Source organism: Podarcis muralis, chromosome 7 (genome assembly GCF_964188315.1).
Source record: "Podarcis muralis chromosome 7, rPodMur119.hap1.1, whole genome shotgun sequence".
NCBI classification, from domain to species: Eukaryota; Metazoa; Chordata; class Lepidosauria; order Squamata; family Lacertidae; genus Podarcis; species Podarcis muralis.
Genome location: NC_135661.1, coordinates 82,309,839 through 82,329,570, shown reverse-complemented (window position 1 = coordinate 82,329,570; position 19,732 = coordinate 82,309,839). Strand labels below are relative to the sequence as shown.

The following is a 19,732-nucleotide window of genomic DNA, read 5'->3' as shown; positions in this document are numbered from 1 at the left end:
GATGGGAGGGTGTTCCACAGGGCAGGCGCCACCACCAAGAAGGCCCTCTGCCTGGTTCCCTGTAACCTCACTTCTCATAGTGAGGGAACCGTCAGAAGGCCCTCGGCGCTGGATCTCAGTGTCTAGGCAGAACGATGGGGGTGGAGATGCTCCTTCAGGTGTACTGGGCCGAGACCATTTATATATTTTTTGTTCTTCCCTAAAAGATCCTGGCCACTACAATCTTCCAACAGATCAAGAAACTGAGAGACACCCCCCCAAAAAACAATCTCCCTATGGAGATAAAGCAGGGTCTATCAATGATGCAAAACATAGCTTGGTTTCTTCCTATCACCCCCAAGGGTTTGGGACACGACCTCAGGGTGGTATACGAAGTAAATTCCTATATGTCTGTAGATCCCCTATGCCAGTGTGATATGTTAACAAATAACTATCTTTTGAAGGAGAGTTTGCTCCATGTGGAGTGATCCGAGTAAGCTCTGGCCATAGAACCAGAACAGATGTTACCTAAGAATATCAGGATGATGGAGAGGGTATTTTAACATTAGATGATCTAAACTGACTGACCAGGAACAAGACCTTGAAATTGTGGTGGAAATCTTGATGAATATGTTGACCCAGGGGTGTGGCAGCCATAGAAAAGCCCAGTTGCAGGCTCTTTAGGAAAGGAATTGGAAGTGAAACAGCAGGTACCACAATTACATTATATAAATCTATGCTGCGGCCACATTTGGAATACAGTGTACAGTTTTGGCCACTTCACCTCACAAAGGGTATTGAAAAATTGACAAAGTTTCTGAAAATGGCAACCAAAATTATCGAGGGGGTGGCGCGACTCCACTATGGGGGAAGCTTCCAGAATTTGGGACTACTTAAAGGTAAAGGTACCCCTGACCGTTAGGTCCAGTTGTGGACGGCACTGGGGTTGCAGCGCTCATCTCTCTCTACAGGCCGAGGAGCCTGCATTTGTCCGCAGACAGCTTTCTGGGTCATGTGGCCAACATAACTAAGCCGCTTCTGGCGAACCAGAGCAGCACACGGAAACGCCGTTTACCTTCCCGTCGGAGTGGTACCTATTTATCTACTTGCACTTTGATGTGTTTTCTTACTGCTAGGTTGGCAGGAGCAGGGACTGAGCAACGGGAGCTCACCCCGTCGCGGGGATTCGAACCGTGACCTTTCGATCGGCAAGCCCAAGCGGCACAGTGGTTTAACCCACAGCGCCACCCGCGTCCCATTTGGGACTACTTAGTTGAGAGGAAAGGCAAGAAAGAGATGAGATGACAGAGGTTTATACAATTGTGCATGGCATGCAAAAAGGTGAATAGATGCCCCTTTGTATCCAACCCTGCCACGTAGTACAACAACACTGTCAGTACTTTCTTCATTACAGGGTCTTGACTCATAAAAATCACTCCAAACTTCCCCAAAAGCAGGGTAGAAAGAAACCCTCTAAACAATATCTAGGCAGGGATAAAGCAGGGGTCTGTGGACATTGCCCGGAGGTTCAGAGATGCTGTCTGTGGATAGTCCAGATGCAACACTGAATGAGAGATGGTGTGGCCTAGTGGTTAGTGTGTTGGACTAGGACCTGGCAGACTAGGATTCTGATCCGCACTCCAGCAGTTCACTGGGTGACCTTGAACCAGACACAGCCTCTTAGCCTAGCCTATCTCACAGGGGCATAAAGGATCAGTACCACTAATGGCTTTTAAATCAGTACTGGACATTCAGACAGTGGTTCACCCCAGTCTCTCTCTCTTAGCTCTATAGGTAAAGGTAAAGGGACCCCTGACCATTAGGTCCAGTCGCAGACGACTCTGGGGTTGCGGCGCTCATCTCACTTTATTGGCCGAGGGAGCCGGCGTACAGCTTCCGGGTCATGTGGCCAGCAGGACTAAGCCGCTTTTGGCGAAACACAGCAGCGCACGGAAATGCCATTTACCTTCCCGCTGGAGCGGTACCTATTTATCTACTTGCACTTTGACGTGCTTTCAAACTGCTAAGTTGGCAGGAGCAGGGACCACGCAACGGGAGCTCACCCTGTCATGTGGATTTGAACTGCTGTGAGAATAAAATGGGTTTAAGCAGGAAAACCAGTCATGCCACCTTGAGCTCCATGCAGGAAAGGTGTAAAATAAATGTAATAATAAATAAAGTAAATATGCACCTAGCTGGTGTGGAAAGTTTTACAGTCAAAACACAACTGCATGCTTGCTAGTTGGTATATGAAGGGGTTAAGGACCACAGAGTTTGAATTGCTGGAGTAGGCTCAGTCGGGTAGGGAGGAAGTGAGGGAGGAAGTGATGTATTCCTTCTCTTCCTTTCCTCATTCTCCTCTTAGCAATGTGAGCCACGGAGGGAGGACATTCCTCACTATAAGCTCCCAACTTCAGACTCATGTCAGAAACTACATTGCTGTATTTCTACCCAATAATATTTTTGACTGCATTTTCTAGTGTTGCTCATAGGACAATGCATGATTGATAATCCTGCATTGCGGGGGGGGGGGGGGGGGGTTGGACTAGATGACCCCCTCCCAGCTGTACAATTTCTATGAGACCTTAAATCTGCAAGTAAATCATTTTTAAACATACTTCAGTGTGTGGTCTATTCATGCAGAAGGGGTAGAAGGAACCTGACACAGGATAAAGAAAGGCTGACTAGCCTATTCCTATGCCTCACGAAACTGCCTGATGATGAGAATTAAATTCTGCTGGGGTGCAGAGAGTCTGCTAAGCTCCATGCTTTGAATACAGGCTTGCAGCCATATTCCTTTGCTCATTGTTCCACACACATGGGTCTACAGAGGAGGAACTATAATTAATAGATCTTCTTTCCAACTCCCATCAGTTGGCCCTATGAGTTACAAGATCAGACGGGCCTTTGGTCTGACCTCACAGAGCCCTTCCAAAGTTTGCGTGTGGTTTTTAAATTCCTTCATTTTGTTTTAGCAACCCGCCTGCTGTCCTTGGCAAACTGAAGTTCAAGCTCTTTCAAACGTTACCTCTTCCTTTTCGTGCCAGTTGGACGTGGGGGCAATGACTCGAGGTGATGGAACAGGAAGCTCACCCAGCGCCCTGTGTTAATGAATTACAGAAGCCGAGGATGGAAGCAATAATTTATTCCCCTCAGAGCACCCCCTGCTCAGATAGCGAGCCCCTGCCTTCACCCTAGCAAGAGGATACTCAGGACCCTCCGCCGAGCCACTATGAAGTTAATTGTCATCACACTGGTCTTGTACCTCTTCACAGGTGAGTGGGTGGTTACCTCAGTCTAGAGGGAAACTCTTAAGTTTCTTTTTTTTTGAGTGGGTGAGCTCCCTGCTTTCTCACAGACTTGGAACATGGAGGTATTATGATTTGGAAGAGCTAAAAGGAGTTGTGTCATGTTTTGGAACAATTTTGCTTAGCCCAAAGTTGCCTGGTTGGTTCTTCAAAGACTTTGGGCACATTCCAAATTGGTCCAGAGGTTACCTATCTCTTCTCGGATCAATAATATTGGCAGAAGTATCAGGCTTTTGGGTTGCACAGGCTCTCTGAAGAACATGGTCCAACTCTGAAACCTGCCACAAACAAACAATATACTGAAAAACCAATGAGATAGGACTATGGAGTTAGCTTCAGAAAGCTTGAGTGGGTTATCAGTTTGCATCCCCTTACTCAAAGGCAACCAGGAGAATAGCAAATAAACTTTTATAGGATTATTCCATTTTATCTTTCCAATAAGGTAGGTTAGGCTGAGAAACTGTGACGTGGCTAAGACCATTCCATGAACTTCATAGCTGAGAGAGGGGTTTGAAGTCCAATATATTGCCCACTATAGCATGGGTGGGTGGTGCTGTGGTCTAAACCACAGAGCCTAGGGCTTGCCGATCAGAAGGTCGGCAGTTCGAATCCCCATGACAGGGTGAGCTCCCATTGTTTGGTCCCAGCTCCTGCCTGCCCAGCAGTTCGAAAGCACGTCAAAGTGCAAGTAGATAAATAGGTACCGTTCCGGCAGGAAGGTAAACGGCGTTTCTGTGCGCTGCTCTGGTTCGCCAGAAGCGGCTTAGTCATGCTGGCCACATGACCCGGAAGCTGTCTGTGGACAAATGCCGGTTCCCTCGGCCTATAGAGCAAGATGAGTGCGCAACCCCAGAGTCATCCGCGACTGGACCTTACAGTCAGGGGTCCCTTTACCTTTATAGCATGGGCAAATATAGACATAATCTCCAGACTCATGCTAGCACCATACCCAGTAGAAGCCACAGTGATCTATTTCCACTTTTCATTATTAGATATCTATTTCACGTGCAAAGGGTTCAAACAGCTACAGCGTAAGCAAGCCAGCCATTATGATCTCCCTCCCTCATGTACCTGTGTTCAGATGAACATATGAAATGTGCTGAAATCTTCTTTTAACCTTAAGACTGGAGATACAGATCCAATCTGATCTGGACCAAGGTGCAGAATAAGGTTATAGCGTTTTCAAGCATATCCCTTGTAATGTGCCGTTTGGCCTTGAGAGCAACTCAGAGTTCCTGGAAGGGAGGCTGAGGCACCAATATAACAAAATGAGGAAACAATGTCAGCTTTGAAACGCCACAACATTGTATGCAGAACCCACAAGCTGATTAAAATAAATACTATTTACGGTTGTCAACAGCTTTGTCTCATGCACCACATAACAAATCATTAAGCTGCTGGTCTAAGTCTGCATATATAGATGTTTAAAAACACAGGAATGTGGTGTGCATTCAAAATCTGAAACATTACCAAGAGAGATACAAAGATCCACTTCTCAGCATCAAGCAACAAATAATGCAGGAGATCCATAAGTCTTGACTTTTTATAGAAGGCTAAAAAGTAGCTGAGAGGAGGGTTTGGTGAACTGGATCAGGGCCATGGCACTGGAAAGAAGGTGGGGTTAACAACAACAACAACAACAACCCCCACAACATATTAGCCGGGGGGGGGGGGCTGGGGAGAGGCAGGCACAATATTTTAATTATGTTTTCTCAAATTAGGTAAAGGTAAAGGGTAAAGGGACCCCTGACAATTAAGTCCAGTCATGAACGACTCTGGGGTTGCGGCGCTCATCTCGCTTTATTGGCCGAGGGAGCTGGCATACAGCTTCCGGGTCATGTGGCCAGCATGACTAAGCCGCTTCTAGCGAAACCAGAGCAGCGCATGGAAACGCCGTTTACCTTCCCACCAGAGCGGTACCTATTTATCTACTTGCACTGGTGTGCTTTCGAACTGCTACGTTGGCAGCAGCTGGGACCAAACAACGGGAGCTCACCCCGTCGCAGGGATTTGAACCGCCGACCTTTCGATCGGCAAGCCTAAGCGACACAGTGGTTTAACCCACAGCATAAACTGGGCCCCAAACTCACGACCTGAGGCTAGGTCTCCAACTCACCTCATGATCAAGCCAGGATTGTCCAATTCCTTCTTGCTGCTCCAGGCTCCAAAAATCCTAGATTTGGGTTTGCTGAGGCAGAGTCCAAATCACGTTGTAGTTTTTTTAGGGTCAATAGCCTGGGCCTGTGTAGGCCTAATCTCTTCCTTTGATGCATTGGCAGTGCAACCGTGTGGGGATGGCTGGTGGGGAAATAATCATGACGCCTTTGGTAGTATTTATCTTTGTAACCTAAAGTATCCTTTCAGCTTAAATTTCTCTTAAGCGGAGCAGATCCCCACAGGCCTGGATTCCTGTATGAATTCTGCAGCACACAGCAGGAACCACAGGCAAAATCTTCAGAAAAAGCACAGGAACCCTTTTTTGATGTGACCTATGCCAAAAGTCAAGGGACGCGGGTGGCGCTGTGGGTTAAACCACAGAGCCTAGGACTTGCTGATCAGAAGGTCGGTGGTTCGAATCCCCGCGGCGGGGTGCGCTCCCGCTGCTCGGTCCCAGCGCCTGCCAACCTAGCAGTTCGAAAGCACCCCTGGGTGCAAGTAGATAAATAGGGACCGCTTACTAGCGGGAAGGTAAACGGCGTTTCGGTGTGCTGCGCTGCCTCGCCAGATGCAGCTTTGTCACGCTGGCCATGTGACCCGGAAGTGTCTCCGGACAGCGCTGGCTCCCGGCCTCTTAAGTGAGATGGGCGCACAACCCCAGAGTCTGTCAAGACTGGCCCGTACGGGCAGGGGTACCTTTACCTTTACCTTATGCCAAAAGTCAAGGGACGCGGGTGGCACTGTGGTCTAAACCACAGAGCCTAGGACTTGCCGATCAGATGGTCGGCGGTTCGAATCCCCGCGACGGGGTGAGCTCCCGTTGTTCGGTCCCTGCTCCTGCCAACCTAGCAGTTCGAAAGCACGTCAAAGTGCAAGTAGATAAATAGGTACCGCTCCGGCAGGAAGGTAAACGGCATTTCCGTGCACTGCTCTGGTTTCTCCAGAAGCAGCTTAGTCGTGCTGGCCAGCACAGAAGCAGCTTAGTCGTGCTGTACACCGGCTCCCTCGGCCAGTAATGCGAGATGAGTGCCGCAACCCCAGAGTGGGTCACGACTGGACCTAATGGTCAGGGGTCCCTTTACCTTATGCCAAAAGTCAAGTTACCCAGCCATTCCCACCCCCCACCCCCCGCAATGGGACTAGGAATTTGATTTGCAATAGTACCGTGTTAAAATAATATCACCATATGAGTTCTGGCTAACAGCTTGTATGCTTCTTTGAGTCAGGCAATGAGAATGCTTATGATTGGAGGAAATTGTAATGCTTTGTGTAAGAAACCTATAAAGAACCCCTCTTCCAGGGTGTTTGGGTGGGGTTCAGCCTTTGTAGAGCAATCCTGCTGGAACCCCTTACTGCAGTAAGCAAATTTTCGGGATTCTTTCTTCAACCCAACTCACTAGTAGTTAATGGTGCAAGTTGTGGCAGCAGATTTGCCTTGCCACATTTTGGTGACCGCAGCAGGACAGAGGGGCCCGGGCAGCTACCTCCTTGGTCCACGAGGGCCGTGATCAGCCAAACGGCCGATATCTCGGATAGCCCAGGCCGCGCCATAGTTTACCAGAACCAAGGCTGCCCCACCTTACTTCCTGCGCAACAAGACATGATGCAGATGTTCTGTTTCTTTCCCCAGGCCATCCGACTTTTGCCCAAACGGATAAACGGGTCTCCAAGTTGGAACAGTTAAAGCACGACCTCACTAAATTATTGGGAAAGGTCAGCGAGAAAGCGTGGGATAAATTGAACTTTGTGAGAAGATCGAGGCTCGGACAAGAACTGAGGTAAGCAGATCCGTCTCCTTTCCCCCAATTTAGGGGATTGGGGGCATTAACTAGGGACTTCACAGACCGAAGCTTTGAGAACACTGACAGGATTTCTTCTTTGCTAGATTTTCCTTTGCAAGGATGTGAAGCCTGGGGCTAACTGTGGCCCTCCATACCTCTCTATCTGGCCCTTGGGGCACACTTAAGTAAGGAATGTATTAGAAGCAGATTGATAACCTATGCCAGGGGTGCCCAAACGTTTTTCAAAGAGGGCCAGACTTGATGAAGAGATCATGCATGAGGGCCAACCAAAGTTGTTGACCTTTTTTTAGGGTTTTACCTCAGGAAATGAACGGCCACAGGGACCGAATTGATCCAACCGGCGGGGGCCAAATTAGGCCCCCAAAACAGACTTTGGACATACCTGGCCAATGCTGACCCTGAGAGCCTCCTAATTTATGAGGGCTGGGTGACTTGAAAATACACCCCTGTTGACGAAACTGATAATTCAGATGGGCGTGGGATGTATGTAAAGGAGGGGGGACATATTAGGGACATATTAGGGAGTAGGCATGAAATGGGCGTTTAGGGAAGTCTGTAAACTACAATTTCTTAACCAATAGGGACATTCAAATGGTTTTAGGGTATAAATTGTCTGTGATGAGAACTGGAATGCGCAATCCCCTCTTTACAGCATGAGCTGGGGGGTGGGGTTGTTGCCCACAGTACTGTGTCGACCAGCTTATGCCTGATTGTGGTGTAGACTCCTTCTTTCAAAGAGAAATTTGAATCCATCTGGGAAAGGTCCCTGGGACAGATTTGTCCAACACTCCCCCCCCATCCTAATCCAGTATTCTAAACCAGGGGTCCCCAAACTAAGGCCTGCGGGACAGATAAGGCCCAAGGGACTCATTTATCTGGCCCACGGCGACCCCCGCTGCCGCCGCCCACTCTTACCACTGCTGTGCGGCTGCCCACTTCTGGGTTGGAGGAGCACCGGAAATAGCTTGTGAGCATGCGTGTTATTTGCGCATGTGCAAGCATTATTTCCAATGCACATCCAGGTTGGAGGAGGCCCGTGCACATGCACACAAGCTATTTCTGGTGCTCCTTCGACCCGGAAGTGCGGCGGAAATAGCATGTGTGCACGCGTATGGGCACGCGCTCCTCCGGCCTGCCACGCGATCAGTGCTGGAGACACAGGCCCAAGGCGTGGTAAGTTTGCTGACCCCTGTTATAAACACTCTACCACACTGGCTCTGTATCCCACTCACAACGCTCTATGCCTTCTGAACCCCCACAGAATCTTGTTTCGTGATGATGTTGCAAAACTGCGCAAGTATGTCCAGGACCTGCAGGCTGAGCTGCCCCCCGAAATCACACAGGCCTACCATGCGGCAGTTCAGTTGTCTGGGCATGCCCTGGTGGGCGCCAGCTGTAAACTAGCCGTATTACGGTCTGCCACAGAAGAGCTCTACGAGGGGCTGGAATCTCTAGTGACTTTCTACGCCAGCCCCGTCGCGGAGAAGTTGAGACCGCACACGCAGGTCCTGAGAAATATGGTCATCCCCAAGGTGCAGGAGCTGGAGGAGAAGCTGAAGCAGCAAGTGGAAGAAAAGGGGCCTGAGCTGATCCCTTACGCGCGGAAGCTTCACCGCCAGTTGCACGAATACCAGAGGTCCCTAGAGCCTTATGCCAACCAGGCCCAGGAGAAGATCAAGCTGGGCATAGAGACATTCAGCCAGACCATGCAGCGCTACGTCACCCCACTTATGGAGGCAATCAAAAAACGCATCACAGACTCTTAAGAGGTGGGGCTGACATACCCCCAGTGCTTTCCCCAGATCTCTGAAGCTTCTCATAAGCAACGGAGGGTGGAACCTTGGCCAAACTCTTTGAAACAGAAAGGGTCAAAAAAGGGAAACGACTGGATCGAGTGTCCTCAGCAATTTGGGGTGGGGAGCAGAGGCTGTTGGTGATATCTTCCCTCCCCCAAACCATGTAATAAAGGAGCTGTCCCTAATGATGCTGGTTTAGGGCTGTGTTTATGTCTTAATGTTTTCTGAAAATAATCTTATTGCATTTGTATATAATAATATAAATGGAGAAAATGTTGTTACTTGTTATAAAATCATATTATAATATAATCAGGCTCAGCAATGCATGTAAAGTTCAATAAAATGGTCTTAATCCAGACTACTTAGCCCTAAGTATGTCTTGGTGGGCTATGGCTATTTTGTTCTTAAGAGGCAAAGGTAATGAAGATGCACTGTGTATCTTGAAATTTGTCCAATCCAGACCCTGTCCTCAGGATTCTCAAGTTTATGCATTAACTTTTCCTTTAGTCTTGTGTTCCAGACCTCTTGAAAAAGGTAAGTTGAGGACTATTTCCAATTTTTGGCAATCGCAAAGGCATGCTACAACAAGAAGGAAAGCCACAGGCTATTTGTGTAATACATTTCTTGGTTGTTCATCACAGATTAAGTGAGAAGATGAATAGTGGATCAAGGATTAAAGCCTGGGAAGCGATTTTACAAATCTCTTGAAAAACTGACATCCCACCCCCCCACAATGATGTAATATCTGGGCACAACCACCACACATGGACTAAAGTACTCCACAATCTTTCTTTAACATAACGGTGGCAGCATGTGCTTTATTCTATGGAGGGTGCAGGGCATGAAAAATTATTTTAATAGCATTCTCTTTTTGTGGCAGAAGCAGATCAAAATGGTGCTTACTCCACAGAGCATTGCAGGATATGTGACAATGGTTGAACTACATGTTCTGTTAGCTACCTAGCTGTGCCTTTTAAGTGTAGAGTTTTCTTCTGCTTTTCCACAAAATTGCAAAAGCAGGGGGTGGCTGATTGGTTCAGAAACCAAGAATGGCAAGGCAAGTGGTGATTTAACTCTTTTCCCCTCCCATAATCCTGAATTTCTGTTTGCTGCCTTGAGAGATTCAGCAGAAAGATGGCCTAGAAAACTTTAAATGATGCTATTCAGTCTATTGTGTATAAAGTACAGCCATACCTTGGGTACAGATGCTTCGGGTTGTGTGTTTTCGAGTTGTGCACCACGCCGAACCCGGAAGTACCGGAAAAGGTTACCGTATTTTTCGCTCCATAAGACGCACCTGACCATAAGACGCACCTAGTTTTTAGAGGGGGAATGCAAGAAAAAAATATTCTTTAAAGGGAGTGCTGAGCAGAGCCTGTATGCATCCCAGGCGCTGCTCAGCGCTCCCTTTCACGCTCTGCGTGGCTCTTGCGGGCTTTTCCGGGAGGTGGGGATGGGACAGAGCGCGGCTAAGCCAGAAGTTAGAACAGCAAGAGGGAGCGCAGTGATCCCTCTCGCTGTTCTGGCTTCTGGGATAGCTGTGCAGCCTCTTCAGGGCAGCGGGATGAAGGCTCCCCGCTGCCCTGCGGAGGCTTTGTGCAGCTAAGCCAGAAGCTAGAACAGCGAGAGGGAGCACTGCGCAGCAATCCCTCTCGCTGTTCTGGCTTAGCTGCGAGAAGCCTGCATTCGCTCCATAAGACGTACACACATCTCCCCTTACTTTTTAGGAGGGAAAAGGTGTGTCTTATAGAGCGAAAAATACGGTACTTTTGGATTTTGGCGCTTGGGCATGTGCAGAAGCGCCGAATTGCAACCCGCACGTGTGCAGACGCAGCACTGCGGGTTGCAAACGCTGCGGGTTGCGAACGTGCCTCCCGCACGGATCACGTTTGCAACCCGAGTGTCCACTGTAGTGCAGAAATTCAGATATCTCATCCCTACCTCAGTTTAATGTCCATACTCCTTCTCTGCCTCTCCAACACACACACACACACACACACACACACACACACACACACACACACACACAATCCCCATGAAATTCACAAAGACAACAAGGGTAATTGAAGGCTAGGTCTTTTATTGCTCCATTAAGGGGATGTTTACAGGCATAAGGAGTCGTTGTGTCAGGGAGAGTGTGGCTCTTCAGCAGCTTCAACCTTTGCTAGGCGCCTGTCTGAGAATTTCTAGCACAAAGGCCAGACTCCATCCATCCTTATCCTGCTGCTCACCTTGGTTACTAGACCCCTTGGTTACTAGACCGGGTTCTCACTGGGGCGGCAGCATAAACTTGGCCAGGCAACCCGGGAAGTCTTCAGCGCAGTCTTGCAAGCTTTTGTAGGTCTGCCTGAGATTGCTGTGAAGTCGCTGGATGACGGGGCGGAGCTCCTGGGTCTGCTGCTGGATTTTGGTCTTCATGTCCCCCACAAGAGGCTCCAGCTGGGCTCGAATAACCTCCACGTTCTGCGTCAGCTTCTCTCTGCCGGAGGCCAGGGTCTGCTGCAAGGTCTCCATCCGTTGCTCTGCCTGCTCCTGAAGCTTCTCGGTGTAAGGGGCTACGCGCTCCTGCACTTTGGTGATGCCACTCCGCAACTTCTGGTCCAGAGCTTCTGCGAAAGGTTGCACCTTCCGATTCAGCTCCTGCAGGTCCTCCGTCACCTTTTGGAGGGCTGGCAGAAGCTGGTCCTTCAGTTCCGCCAGGTGGCTTTGGACTCTGTTGAATTTGTCAGCGGCCTGGGTGCTGCAGAGGAGAAATAGTGTGTGTATATATATATATATATGTTATTAGCTTTTTAACATACCATTTTCAACAGTAATTAAACATACTTTTACATCTTATTCAATATTTTTTTTACCTCCATCAGTCCTGTCTGAAAATTTTCCAGTCTAATCTCTTAGTATGCATTTCTTATTTTCCGTATTACATTTCAAACTCACAACCAGTATCTCTATCTTTTTCTACTTTGTAACACTTCGTATATTTCTCCTTACAAAACTTCTTGTAGTCCTACTAGCCTAATTTGTTGATGACAGTTGCTCTTCAAATAATTCATATGCTTCTTCCAACCTTCTGTAAATCTCTGGTCCCGCAGGTTTCGAACCCTTCCTGTCATTTTGTCCAATTCTACATAGTCCATTAATTTCGTCTGCCATTCTTCTTTTTTCGGAAGCAGAGGAGAAATAGTTTAGCCTGGGAGAAACCTACAGGCCAGTTGTCCTTCAAGGAGCGTGTCGTATCGAGGCCAGTTATTCAAGCTGGCTTCTCTTTCTCCTTCTCAGAGGAAAAGGCAAAAACAAGCACTTAACACAAGACACAGGTGAAACCTACCGCAAGCTGTGCTGACGCCTACCAACTTAGATAGCTTCAAAAGGGACTAGGCAAATTCATGGAATATGAGGGTAATTTTATTTATTTGCTTAACAACATTTATACCCTGTTTAATTGTAATAAAACCTCAAAGGGGTTTACAAAAATACTATTCTCACTTAAAAGCAACTAAGAACGAGCAATGAAAGCCTTTTAAATATAGTTAAAATCAGCAGTAAGCTAAAAAAAAAAATATTTAAACACATTTGACATGTCTGGACAGGCTTGCGAAAACAAAAATGTTTTAAGCAGGTGTCAAAAAAGAAATACAGTGAACACGCCTGCCTGTGGTCAATAGGCAGAGATTGCCAGCGTGTAGGTGCTGTTACAATAATTATACAGTGGTACCTTGGGTTACATACGCTTCAGGTTACATACGCTTCAGGTTACAGACTCCACCAACCCAGAAATATTACCTCAGGTTAAGAGCTTTGCTTCAGGATGACATCAGAAATCGCGCAGTGGCGGCACGGCAGCAGTGGGAGGCCCCATTAGCTAAAGTGGTGCTTCAGGTTAAGAACAGTTTCAGGTTAAGAACGGGCCTCCGGAACAAATTAAGTACTTAACCCGAGGTACCACTGTATGTGGAAATAGATGTTATATGTGGAGGCTGTAACAGTTTCAGTTCCAAAAATCAAAGTGATCAAGTAGGCACTTGTGGGGTAAGGCAATCCCCACATGTAAATTTCCACGCCGTTAAGGGTTTTATATACCAGCAGTAACACTATTAAGGGTTTTATATTAAGGGTTTTATATACCAGCAGTAACACTTTTGCTTTTGCTATAAACATGTTCTGAACATTTACCGGCAATTGTAATGTATTATATATATATATACACACACACACTTTTGTAAACCGCTTAGAGGCTTCATTGACAGTTAAGCAGCATACAAACATAAATAGCAGGAGGGAAAATCCAGCAGGGCTCTTGCACTGACCATGTATGTCTTTGCTTCACTGGTGTTCTGGCCTCCTTTGGGAGATAAATGTCACACCCCAAAGGAACCCTAAGTACATTTTAAACCTGCAGTTCCAAGGAAAGAGATGTACCTATGTCCCAGGATGCCTTTTCTAAATTCCAGCTTCTTAGATGATGGTGAAGGACCCTCATCTCTGTAAAGCACCTGTGAGTGAGCCAAGTTTGTATCTGCTGCATCATAAGTCTAGTCAGAGGGTAGAGATTTCAAATCACCCATGGAGATTTCTCTTATCAAATTCAACGTGGCATCCCGTGATGTCAGCCCTTGTCTGGGTCAGTACAACCTGTGCTTGGGAGGGTGATGTGGTTTGTGTGTTTATATAAAGATATTGTGTCACCTGATCTCCTCGGGTAGCTTGAAACTTTCAAAGGGGCTGAGGATCTGCTTCCAAGTCAGGGCGGTGCTGACAGGTTCATCGCTTGAAGCAGAACCTGTGGGAAGGAAGGAAGGAAGGAAGGAAGGAAGGAAGGAAGGAAGGAAGGAAGGAAGGAAGGAAGGAAGCAAGCCACATATTATAGGGTTGCCATCAAAAAGTGAAAATCCAGACACAAAAGTTGTTGAGCGTCTCCCTCCCCATTTTTTTTGCAAAATCTCCAAAACAGATAAAGTTCTTTAAAGCTCTTTTATTGGGATAAAATAGCCTAAAATTAAACATTTTTGATACGGGCAGCATTTTGGACTCGCAGCTGTCCATGGAGGCACAGGTCAAATCTGTGTCCAGGGCAGCTGTTTATCAGCTCCATCTGGTATGCAGGATGAGACCCTATCTGCTTGCAGACTGCCTCGCCAGAGTGGTGCATGCTCTGGTTATCTCCTGCATGGACTACTGCAATGCGCTCTACGTGGGGCTACCTTTGAAGGTGACCCGGAAACTACAACTAATCCAGAATGTGGCAGCTAGACTGGTGACTGGGAGCGGCCGCCGGGACCACATAACACCGGTCTTAAAAGACCTACATTGGCTCCCAGTACGTTTCCGAGCACAATTCAAAGTGTTGGTGCTGACCTTTAAAGCCCTAAACGGCCTCGGTCCAGTATACCTGAAGGAGCGTCTCCACCCCCATCATTGAGCCCAGACTCTGAGGTCCAGCTCCGAGGGCCTTCTGGCGGTTCCCTCACTGCGAGAAGCCAAGTTACAGAGAACCAGGCAGAGGGCCTTCTCAGTGGTGGTGCCCGCCCTGTGGAACACCCTCCCACCAGATGTCAAAGAGAACAACAACTACCAGACTTTTAGAAGACATCTGAAGGCAGCCCTGTTCAGGGAAGCTTTTAATGTTTGATGTATTAGAGTATTTTAATATATTTTTTTGGAAGCCAGCCAGAGTGGCTGGGTAAACCCAGCCAGATGGGTGGGGTACAAATAATAATAATAATAATAATAATAATTATTATTATTATTATTATTATTATTATTACATGCCCGGCTTTTCCCAGCCATTATAACCGATTTCTGAAAATTCCACCTGGACACCATTTTTGGATGGATGGATCCCGGACACATGGCAGCCCTAACTTTATAAGAATGCATCCTCACTATGGAATTGGCCTTGAGGCTTTCCTGCCCTGACACAAGGGTGAATTCTTTTACCTCTGAAAAACAGAGCGTGGCCACATTCACAGCACATTTCTACAGCACCGCTTTAAATCCTCCCAAAGGATTCTGGGAGCTGTAGTTTGTTAAGGGTGCAGGGCATTGTTAGGAGACCTCTATTCCCCTCGCAGAGCTACAGTTCCCAGAGTTTGCTGGAAATAAAGACTGTCCGTTAAAGCTTTCAGGGAGGGGGGGGGCTCCTAACAGCTCTCGGCGCCCTTAGCAAACTACAGCTCCCAGAATTCTTTTTTTTAATAACCTTTTTATTCAAAATTAAAACAAAACATATTATCCAGAAACATATCATCCTTATTTCCCCCCCATTTTTCCTCCCTACCCCCACAGAACCCACCCACCCCCACCCCCAACTTCCCTCAGTCCCAGTCTTTGATTTCTCTAAAAATGCTGTTTTCTGCATGTTACACAGTTGTACGGATCCTCAAACTATTTAGCTGATTATTATCAATGAAAAGTTTGTGAATGTTTATTCAAAGCCAGCCTAGGAGTCCAGTTCGCTTTGTTGCCTCTTCATATACTTTGTAAAGGGTTCCCATTCATCTTTAAAGTCACAGTTATCCTTGTCCCGTAGCTTGTATGTCAGTTTTGCCAGAGCTCCCAGAATTCTTTGGGGGGAAGCCACAACTATTTGACGTGGCCTGTTTGGACATCTCCGTGGTGTTTTGATTTTGGCAGGTCTCAAAGGATCACGAGGATCAGTGACCTTTGTGCCTGGTTATCACGATCATCTTCAGGGGTATCTCTCCAAGTGCTCCTGCCTTCTGAGGGAAAGAGGGCGCCAGCCAGAAAAATATATTTTCAGTGGTTACTGCCCTTCCTATGGAACTGCAAGTCTCTCCTCACCCCAGAGAGGTTTGCCCAATGCCAAGTCCTTTATTATTTCCAAGCCAGGCAAGGGGTCTTTTTATTTTTCCACGCCTTCGCATTTTCCATCCTTTTACCTTTGCTCTTAGATCTGTTAATGCTGGGGATCTCCCCCGTTCCCCTTTTTACAGGCTTGCTGTTTTTAGTTATTGTAATTTTTAATATTTCATAGTATTGTTGTTAGGTACCCTGGGTGCCCTAGTTGAACTGAAGGGGCAAATTTCATGAAATTGGGGAGGAAAGAGAGTTAAGCCACCATGTGATGGATGAAGACCACCCAGGGACAACTGCAGGCAGGATTCCTGCATTGCAGGATGTCGAACCCTCAGGATCCCTTTCCAACTCTATAATTCTGTGATCTGGTGAAGATTCACATCAGTAATAATAAAATAATAATAAAAATTTTATTTATATCCCGCCCTCCCCAGCCAAAGCCAGGCTCAGAGCAGCTAACAACAGTAAAAGTAACACAGTTTGCATAAAACCACAATCGATTACCGTATTTTTTGCTCTATAAGACGCACCAGACCACAAGACGCACCTAGTTTTTGGAGGAGGAAAGCAAGAAAAAAAATATTCTGAATTTCAGAAGCCGGAACAGCAAGAGGGATCGCTGCGCAGTGAAAGCAGCAATCCCTCTTGCTGTTCCTGGCTTCTGTGATAGCTGCGCAGCCTGCATTCACTCCATAAGACGCACACAAATTTCCCCTTACTTTTTAGGAGAGAAAAAGCGAGTCTTATAGAGCAAAAAATACGGTAATTGAAATGCATTCTAAAATCAATTCATAATCAAATTAATCAAATTAATGGCAACCGTTGGGATGGAGTTCTATCAAGACCTCCAGAAGACAAATGCTGAGGATAATTTTTACCAGAGACTCGTTTCTAGTCTCTGTGAAACACAACAGGGTGGGATATACCTTTATTAGAGGCAGATGGGACTCACTCATGCCCTGCCTTTTCTTCCTTTGGAATTGCCCAAACTGACATCAGCATTACACAGGCTTGCAACGCAGCTCTAAGGAGATAGTTCTGTCAACACAAGAATTTCTGCTTGCCCTGCAGAACAACCTCCCCTCTCCTCTCCCCAGGTGCTGTTCTGGGGGGTTCACCTGAACCTCCGGAGATTTGGGGGAGGCATGGGGGTCCATAGGGGGAGAAAGCCCATTGTACCAGCTTCTGCCAGTGGGGTGGGTTAGCTGAATCCAGCCTGCCACTATTCACCTCCTGACTGAAGCGTTGCATCTTTCATTAATACAAAATGGGTAAAAATACAACAGATAACATCTTACCCACTTTCTATGTGCCAGGAAGAGCCGCACCTGTGGGATTTCTGCTCCCAACGCAGCTGTTAAAAACCACAGGTCCTGTGTAGCGCCAGGGTAGGTCTTTCTCCCAACTCAATGCATTGAAAGGTTTTTTAGATCCTGACTGTGTTTGCCAATGCTGTAAGAGGGGAATCAGGCAGGTCAGAGCCTAAACAGAGAGAACCCCACTTACCTATGATGGCGGCCAAGCTGAGGAAAACAGCAAGAAGCTTCATGGTGCAATGGTCCCAGGGAGGCACTGGAAAGGCAGAATAATGGGGAATGTCAGAAAAGAGAGGAAAGGCATCCATTTATGGGGTGGCAGGGCAGGCTGACCACTCTGACCCTGTCACTCATTAACTCGGGGCTCCAAAGCCGTTTGGCAAGAGAAGGGCTCGCTGGCCTCTCTCCCTCTCACTACCCATCACCCTGCCCTCAAAAACACGGGGGGTGGGCAATGGCCCAGGAGAGGGTATTCTCTGGGGCAGCCCCTAAGTTGTGGAAACCCCCCCCCTTCCCACAGAGGTGTGCCTTGCGCCTTCGTCAGACAGCTTTCTGCCAACGAGGAGGAGGCACCTCTTTAACTTTGGACCCCTTCTGTTTCAGTGTTTGCAAGCTCTCCTGGTTCCTCAGGGTGAAGGGTGTGAATGTCATTGTAGAAAAGGATTTGACTCCAGAACCAAAAGGTGGATGGCGGAATATTAGTAGTATTTTCCAGGGGGGTTCGGGCCTTAAGTTTAGGAATTAATTGCACAAAGTTAAAAGGTTATCAAGTTCCTACAGCGTTGCCCACTTTTTCACTAGCTTTTGCTCCTGCACCTCAGCAAGCAACTAGATCCACAGACATAGCCAGGCAGTAATGATGCAGTAATGACACAGGTGGTGCTGTGGGTTAAAACACAGAGCCTAGGACTTGCCGATCAGAAGGTCGCCGGTTCGAATCCCCGCGACAGGGTGAGCTCCCATTGCTCGGTCCCTGCTCCTGCCAACCTAGCAGTTCGAAAGCATGTCAAAGTGCAAGTAGATAAATAGGTACCACTCTGGCGGCAAGGTAAATGGCGTTTCCGTGCGCTGCTCTGGTTCGCCAGAAGCGGCTTAGTCATGCTGGCCACATGACCCGGAAGCTGCACGCCGGCCCCCTCGGCCAGTAAAGCAAGATGAGTGCCACAACCCCAGAGTGAGTCATGACTGGACCTAATGGCCAGGGGTCCCTTTACCTTTACGATGCAGATCCTCGCCTGCATTTTTCTTTTTAAGCTGATTTCTGCAGATCAGCTGTTGCTAGAGGCATGGAGCAGCTATCCATAACCTGGTGCCCTCCCCATTCTATGGGAATCCAACACTCATCATCTCCCAGCCAGCATGGTCAATAGTCAGCTGCCCATCCCTGACAGAAACTTTACAGCTTGATCCTATCACCAGCCAACCCCCACCTGCCTGCCTTCTTGCTTACAACCAGGGGGTGGCGCTGCCAGTCAGCTTCCTCCTTATTAGTCTCAGTGCTGCCCCTGAAGCAGGGATGAGGGCAGGGGCAAAACTAGAAAACATTGGCTCTGCCAGTCGTTGGCTCTGGCGCCACCTGCTGTTGGCCTCCGGCCCTACATGCCTCAGGGGGCGCCAGGCCCTACTGGCAACAGTGATTTAACAGCCTGTGTGCCCCTGGGTTCTCTGCTCATGTGGCCTCAGTAGTCCACTGCATTATTTACCGTACCTTTAAAGCCCTAAACGGCCACGGTTCAGTATACCTGAAGGAGCGTCTCCACCTTCATCGTTCTGCCCGGTCACTGAGGTCCAGCGCTGAGAGCCTTCTGGTAGTTCCCTCGCTGTGAGAAGCCAAGTTACAGGGAACCAGGCAGAGGGCCTTCTTGGTAGTGGCGCCCGCCCTGTGGAACGCCCTCCCACCAGATGTCAAAGAGAAAAACAACTACCAAACTTTTAGAAGACATCTGAAGGCAGCCCTGTTTAGGGAAGCTTTTAATGTTTAATAGGTTATTGTATTTTAGTGTTTTGCTGGAAGCTGCCCAGAGTGGCTGGGGAAACCCAGCCAGATGGGCGGGGTATAAATAATAAATTATTGTTGTCGTTATTATTATTATTATTATTATTATTATTATTATTATTATTATTATTTGCCTGTGTAGGATTAGGGCAAAACTGCCACCCCCTCTAGAAATCTGCTTGTGTTGGTCTGAAATCCGCCACCTGACTTGAGGCAGGATCATTAACTCACTTCTTCAAACATTTGCGCCGCTATTAAGAAACTGTTTACGAAGTTTGGTTACAAGTGACTTAAAACTTCTGAAACAATTCTACGTATATGGATTCTCTCTCTCTCTCTCCCCATTTGTCACTATAAACTCAAATGGCTACACACACACACACACACACACACACACACACACACACACCCGGTTACCTCAGATGGCAGAGAAATCAGGAACCAGAGGAAATTTGAATTCTACCTGAGCAAACTCTGCTTGTATCCAGTCCCACACTGGTCTCAAACCCCACCCAAGCGATTCTGCTCTCCTTACCTAGCTCTGCAGGCTATTGGCTCCTCT

At 47.6% G+C, this 19,732-nt stretch overlaps 2 protein-coding genes across 2 annotated transcripts; one reads left to right on the top strand and one right to left on the bottom strand.

The window, feature by feature from the left end:
- The first annotated feature begins 3,095 nt into the window (after positions 1-3,095).
- LOC114603004 (uncharacterized) lies at positions 3,096-9,414 on the top strand. The gene is made up of 3 exons (XM_028741730.2): positions 3,096-3,254; positions 7,075-7,222; positions 8,508-9,414. Exons 1-3 carry the CDS (start codon positions 3,212-3,214, stop codon positions 9,010-9,012), a joined length of 696 nt encoding a protein of 231 aa, XP_028597563.2. The 5' UTR covers positions 3,096-3,211; the 3' UTR covers positions 9,013-9,414.
- Positions 9,415-11,102: 1,688 nt separating this feature from the next.
- On the bottom strand, positions 11,103-17,430 carry LOC114603332 (uncharacterized). Its single transcript, XM_028742223.2, has 3 exons — positions 17,365-17,430; positions 13,729-13,822; positions 11,103-11,782 (listed from the first exon to the last, which is right to left on the bottom strand). Exons 1-3 carry the CDS (start codon positions 17,405-17,407, stop codon positions 11,311-11,313), a joined length of 609 nt encoding a protein of 202 aa, XP_028598056.2. The 5' UTR covers positions 17,408-17,430; the 3' UTR covers positions 11,103-11,310.
- Between the last annotated feature and the right edge of the window lie 2,302 nt (positions 17,431-19,732).

Excerpts from the sequence above, each read along its gene's own strand:
- LOC114603004 (XM_028741730.2), top strand. The coding sequence starts at position 3,212 with ATGAAGTTAATTGTCATCACACTGGTCTTGTACCTCTTCACAG. Across the intron at positions 3,255-7,074 it reads GGTCTTGTACCTCTTCACAG|GCCATCCGACTTTTGCCCAA; the intron begins GTGAGTGGGTGG and ends TTCTTTCCCCAG. Across the intron at positions 7,223-8,507 it reads AGGCTCGGACAAGAACTGAG|AATCTTGTTTCGTGATGATG; the intron begins GTAAGCAGATCC and ends GAACCCCCACAG.
- LOC114603332 (XM_028742223.2), bottom strand. The coding sequence starts at position 17,407 with ATGAAGCTTCTTGCTGTTTTCCTCAGCTTGGCCGCCATCATAG. Across the intron at positions 13,823-17,364 it reads CAGCTTGGCCGCCATCATAG|GTTCTGCTTCAAGCGATGAA; the intron begins GTAAGTGGGGTT and ends TCCTTCCCACAG. Across the intron at positions 11,783-13,728 it reads AAGCTACCCGAGGAGATCAG|CACCCAGGCCGCTGACAAAT; the intron begins GTGACACAATAT and ends TCTCCTCTGCAG.